This window comes from Budorcas taxicolor, chromosome 15 (assembly GCF_023091745.1).
Source record: "Budorcas taxicolor isolate Tak-1 chromosome 15, Takin1.1, whole genome shotgun sequence".
In the NCBI taxonomy this organism is placed as follows: domain Eukaryota; kingdom Metazoa; phylum Chordata; class Mammalia; order Artiodactyla; family Bovidae; genus Budorcas; species Budorcas taxicolor.
In genome coordinates this window covers 44,218,417-44,224,642 of record NC_068924.1, presented here as the reverse complement: position 1 = coordinate 44,224,642, position 6,226 = coordinate 44,218,417, and the positions used below count along the sequence as shown (strand labels likewise).

Sequence of the window (6,226 nt, the reverse complement as noted above, 5' to 3'; positions counted from 1 at the left end):
TTAAAAGAAAGAAAAATCTTAAAAGCACTGATGGAGGAAGTATCATTCTTTATTATTTAAAAAAGCCATAATATTTTCCAAGTACTGAAACCAAAGAATAGTCAAATGTAAATTCTGCATCTGGCAGAAACAGCCTTCAGAAATGAAGGTGAAATAAAAACACTTCAGGTGAAGGAAAACTAAAAGAAAATTTCCCCAACAAACCCACATTTAAATGATGGCAAAAGCAAGTTCCCTGAATAGAAAGCAAATAATAAAAAGACATGGAACTCTAGCAATTAAAAATAAATAAAATGAAAATTAAAAGGGATCATATCAAAACATGAGATTAAGTTAAAGTAGTGCCGAGGGGGAAATTTACAGCACTGAATACTTACATGACTAAAGAAGAAAGTTCTTAGAATACATGTAGGATTTTTGAAAGAAAAGAAAAAAGTAGAAGATGGCTCTACTTGATACTAAGACTTATTATACAGTTAAATTCATCAGAATGCTGTGGTACTGGTGGAAGCAAAGATACATTGATCAAATGAAGCTAAACAAAAAATCTAGAAAAAGACCTACATAAGTATGCCAAACATTGTTTTTTAAGGTACAGAAGCAGTCCAATGAAAGAAGGAAATCTTTTCAACAATGGTTCTGGAATAACTGGACAACCATAGATGGGGGAGCCATCTCAAGCCTAAATGCCACACCTTATACAAGCATTTACTCAAAGTAGATCTTGGACTTCAATGTATAATGTAGAACTATAAACTGCAAACCTTTCTTAAAAAGGAGAAAATGTTCAAAATATGGGACTTTCAAAATTTTCTGGGAATTGACGCTAAAACTACAATCCATAAACAGAAAGATTTGTCCAACTATTATTTTGAAAATACTGTGTTCCAAACATGCTTTGAATCATTTACTACATATATATATATACACACATACAGAGACACATACATATGTAGATGCACACATACATGTATTTTAAAACATTTTTTAAATGTGTGGAATTAAAAAAAAAAAAAAGGTGATACAAATGAATTTATTTACAAGGCAAAAGCAGACTCACAGACTTGGAGAACAAACTTGTGGTTGCCAGAGGGGGAAGGTGGAGGGTAGGGATAGATTAGGAATTTGGGATTGACATGTACATAGTGCTATATTTGGAATAGATAACCAACAAGGACCTGCTGTAAAATAAATAAAATGATAAATTAAAAGAAAAAAATTTAAAAATATTTTAAAACAGTATCCCCTTTATGTTAGAATAATAGTGGTACCAGGGCATATAAGTTAATTCTATAATATGTTAAATGCTTTGTACACAAAGAGATTATTTTGTTGGAAGCACTCTGATTTTGAAACCAGGCAGGACCCTGTGGGGCTCCCAGGCACAGAAACGTTTCTGTGTCTCCTGTTTCTTATTTGTTGGGAATAGGCTTCAGCCTCCATGACCTTCCCTGAGTTCCAAATGGCAGGTTCAAACAGTTGCTAATCAGGAAAAGGAGGCGACACAAAAGCAAGGGAGGAGAAGTCAAGAAACAAAAGTGCCACCTTGGGAGAATCCTGTTACCAGCTCAAGGGATACACATACAATATTTTTGAGCTCTTCTGCAGAACTAAAATCTCCAACAAATGGAAAATATTAACTACTTGATGACATATTATTTATTCCAGAAAGAAGGTCACAGTTTGATAACCTTGAGAACCACAGAAGCTCAATGGGAGACCAAATGAGGCCAGATTAAAGGAATGCAAGCCCTGCACACATTTTAATTCCTATCAGCAACCTCACCCTTGAAACAGTGCCATAAAACTCCTTATAAAATCCCCCTTGGTGGGGACACACAGTTTTGAGGCCATGAATCCACTATGTCCCCTTTTGCCTGGCAAAGTAATAAAGCAATTCTTTTCTTATTCATCTAAAACTCTTCTCCAAGATTTGATTTGGTACCAGTGCACAGTGATTGAGTTTTGGCATCAATTTTCCCATTTTTATTTTCCATCAGTCTGTAATTTTTAAATGTTCAGGGTTCTCTTATTTACCATCTGAAGGATGAACCTATTTGCACTATCTACTATCTTTCTTAAGGCAATCTGCATTTCTTTGTTTCTTAGACTGTAAACAATGGGATTAAGCAGAGGTGTCAGGACTGTATATGTCAGAGCCATCAGCATATCTTCACGGAATGAGTCACTGCTCTTGGGCCTCAAATAGACAAAGCCAGCAAATCCATAGTGTATGCACACCACAGTGAGGTGGGAGGAGCAAGTTGAGAAGGCCTTATACCTCCCCTTGGCTGAAGGCATCTTCATAACTATGGACCCAATGAAGACATAGGAAATCATAATTAAAATAAAGCTGCCCACCAACACAAAGGCAGAGAGCACAAAAATAGCCATTTCACAAGACAGAGTATAGTCACAAGCAAGGCAGACCACAGGCGAGATGTCGCAAAAGAAGTGCCGGATGGTCTTGGAGTCACAAAAAGATAAGTTGAATACAATGGTGACGATGCACATAGAAACCAGGAACCCAACCAACCAAGCAGCCATCATTAACTGAAAGCAGATCTTACGGGTCATGAGGCTGGAGTAGTGCAGTGGGTTGTGAATAGCCGTGTAACGGTCATAGGACATGGCGGCCATGATGAAGCAGTTATTGCCTGACAAGCCAAAGAAGAAAAACATCTGTGTGGCACACTCAAAAATAGAAATGGACTTACTGTCTGATAGCAAGTCCACCAGCATGCGGGGGATGATCACCATAGTGGTACAGGTTTCTGAAAAGGAGAGGCCACAGAGGAAAAAGTACATGGGGATGTGAAGGCTGTGATTGAGCTTGACGGCCACCATTATGGACACATTTGCAGCTAGGATGGTCACATGGGAGAAGAAAACCATCACAAAGAGGAGATCTTGCAGGTCCGGGAAACTGGAAAATCCCCACAGAAGGAATATGCTCACTGTGGTATGATTGTCCATCCTCCTGGTGCACGTAGCAACTCTCTTTCAAAGGTGGAGGGTTATTGAAATGAAGACTCTGAGATGAGTATGAACTATCCTTATGGACTGATGTCACCTAGACTGTAATCAAGGGAACCTGAACTTCAAGGCACCTCTTCATGAGAGAGCCTGAGACAGTGATTCTAAAGGCAGTTGACTGAAGTCAAGTTCAGAAAGTAGAGTAGTGAGAATGATTCTAGTATGGGATTCTGTATTAATGACATAGAGTGAGCCCAAATATCTTCTTGGATTATACTCACAAAGCCATTCTCATCTTTCTTTTCCAAACTATATCTGCATGTAAGAGGAAAATATGAATAAAATTTCTTTGTCCTCATCCACAGAATTTATTGATTGTATTCAATGCTTCTTGAAATATAATGTTAACCTGGTACACACAGGTGCTTCATAAACTATTGGCTGAATGAATAAAATAATCCAATCATTGAAATCACTTAAAATAAATATTAAACTTTTAAAGAATTAGGGAGATGAGTGAAATTATCCAAAAAACCTCCGACTTCCCCTTCAAAGAATCTTTTCATCAGTGCACTAAAAGTGACAATGTGACAATGATCTGACCACATAAATGAATTTAGCATGTTGCAATTTCTGCAGAGTTTCTAACCACACTAATATTTGGAGCTTGAGACATATAAATATTATTAGTTCTTAAGACACAATAATTTTCAGATTTCTTAATTTCTCAATGAAGTTCTTTTCCAGATGCCCAACATAATATTAATGGACCAGCTTGGAGTCAAAATGATTTTGAAGGCACTGTCTCATTTAGAGTGGCATATTCTGGTAATAATGTTCTAATCAAATTTTGACTCTTTTAGCAAAACCTCCAGGACATTTTCTAGCAGATGTACTTGTTATGTGGTCTGCTTGGAAGTACAGACCTGAATGGAATAAACTCAAATTCTTCAGATCAATTGGCAAATCATATTTCTATTTCAATTTTTCATTAAATATTTGATCTCATAAGAGGTAAGGGGAGAAATGTGACATGAAAACTCTCCATAGAATTTTGATTTTTAACTTCAGTCATTGTTAAAGGGAATGGGGAAGAAAAATAGTAACAAATCAGTGGTGGAAAAAGAAGGGTACAAGAGAAATAGAGAAACACTAGCTAGAAATTATTCTGTAGGACTAACACATATTTTGCCATTTGAAGAGTTACCATTTTATTTTTGCACTGTAGTTATGGGGATAGAATACAAGAGGATACAGGCTAGGTGACCAGCACCCACATATTACCCATAATGTGTCAGACATGAGACAGAGAGAAAGCTACTTCATGTGGTCCTCACAAATCTCTGTGTTTGGAATTTTTCATTCTGATTTTATAAAAGATCAAGTGAATTATAGAGTGGTTAAGTGATTATGGAAGTCATGCATTTGTTCAACACATATTGACTAAATGAATACAATGGGCTAGACAATGTTATACATGAGAAACACAAAATGTAACCAGACACATAGGATCTCTGTGATGTGAGAGTGAATGGCTACTTTGGTTTGTGGAGTCTGGGACACCCTCTCTGAGGAGGTAACATGCTTAAATGGAGAACAGAATGGCAATAAGCAACCAGCAGGTAAAGATTAGGGGAGAGAGCATTAACCACATGGTTCACAACCAATTCAAGGACTCTAAGGTGGGAAACTCATCTACCCAAGCAATCTTCCTACACCCAAATGGCTTGTCTTTGTGACCACTCCACTCTCCTCTGAAGGTTTTTGTCTATTTACCTCTAAAGGAAACTTTTTCAATTCTTATTGCTTTAGCTATCACTTACCTTGTATGACTCTACAATTTTGACTTCTATCATATAGAAAGCTTGAATTTCCTTTGGCACACTTCCAGGTCAAAATGTCCTCAAAGTATTGAATGTAAGATTTTCAGACCAGAATTGGCCACATTTCCCATACATGTAAGAGTTCCCCCCAGTACTTCGTATTTGAGTTAGTTACTGACATAAGAGAGCTACCATAAGATTCCATTTTTTACTCCTTGTTCATTTTCATAATTCCAGATGACTTGTTTGCCAACATCTTTATCATCTTTTTAAAAAAATTACCCCTGCTATTTTCCTGGACCTATCCCACAAGAGTGTATATGGTGTTCCCTTAGTTGGCTATTTGTCACAAGTTCCCTGTGTTTTCATTTTATTTACATTGTGACTTGTTGTTAGATTTCCAAATACAGAATATATCACTGCTGCTGCTGCTAAGTTGCTTCAGTCGTGTCCGACTCTTTGCGACCCCATGGACTGTAGCCTTCCAGGCTCCTCTGTCCATGGGATTTTCCAGGCAATAGTACTGGAGTGGATTGCCATTTCCTTCTCCAGGGGATCTTCCCAACCCAGGGATTGAACCCGGGTCTCCCGCATTGTAGACAGATACTTTATCACCTGAGCCACCAGGGAAGTCCCTTATAGAAGGAAATCCAAATACCCCAACATGCTATTTGATGCTCATCACAAATGGATCCCTAGGCACTGCTCCTGGCCCAGTTTCCGCCACATCCGTCTGCCTACCCTACACTCAAACCAGACCATGGTGCCCTCTATTTCCCAAACACATCATGATCCATATTGCTGCTGCACCTTTGCACATGGTGTTCCCTCTGCCTCAGTTTCACCTCCCCTATTTTACTTCTATTAGACTTTTACTAAGTTTTCGGGCCCTAACTTGAATTACTTTGATCCCTCACCTTCTCTTTTTATCCACATTTTCTAGATTCCAGGATCCTAACTAAAAAATGTCTTCTTTCTATTCCATCACTCATGTGTTTCTTTTTTTTTTGCCAGTCTCTACTTTTTCCATCTTCTAGCTCTATCATTCAGCACCTACCACATTTTCTCTATCAAATATGTGATTATGCTATACATCTCCTCATTTTCAACATGCTTCATATATCCTTTTCTTACAAACAAGATAATTCTAATAACTTCTAAACTTCATTGCATACTTCAGTTATTGCTGTTGTTCAGTTGCTAAGTCATGTCTGCCTCTTTGCGACCCAATGGACTGCGGCACACCAGGCTCCTCTGGCCTCCACTATCTCCCAGAGTTTCTTTAAATTTCTGTCCATTGAGTTGGTGATGCTATCTCATACATCCTCTTCGCTATCCTAAGAGATAAATGCTGTTAATATGACCGTATTTCTGGTGAAGAAAGGATAGCTTAGAGAGTTAGCTTGCCAAAGGCAATACAGCTGGTA

General features: G+C 37.9%; 1 protein-coding gene across 1 annotated transcript; it reads right to left on the bottom strand.

The window, feature by feature from the left end:
* Positions 1-2,010: 2,010 nt before the first annotated feature.
* LOC128059829 (olfactory receptor 10Z1-like) lies at positions 2,011-2,976 on the bottom strand. Its single transcript, XM_052652113.1, has one exon. The coding sequence runs from the start codon at positions 2,974-2,976 to the stop codon at positions 2,011-2,013; it is 966 nt and encodes a 321-aa protein (XP_052508073.1).
* Positions 2,977-6,226: the final 3,250 nt, after the last annotated feature.

Bases quoted from the DNA above. Each gene is read 5' to 3' on its own strand.
- LOC128059829 (XM_052652113.1), bottom strand. From the start codon at position 2,976: ATGGACAATCATACCACAGTGAGCATATTCCTTCTGTGGGGATTTTCC.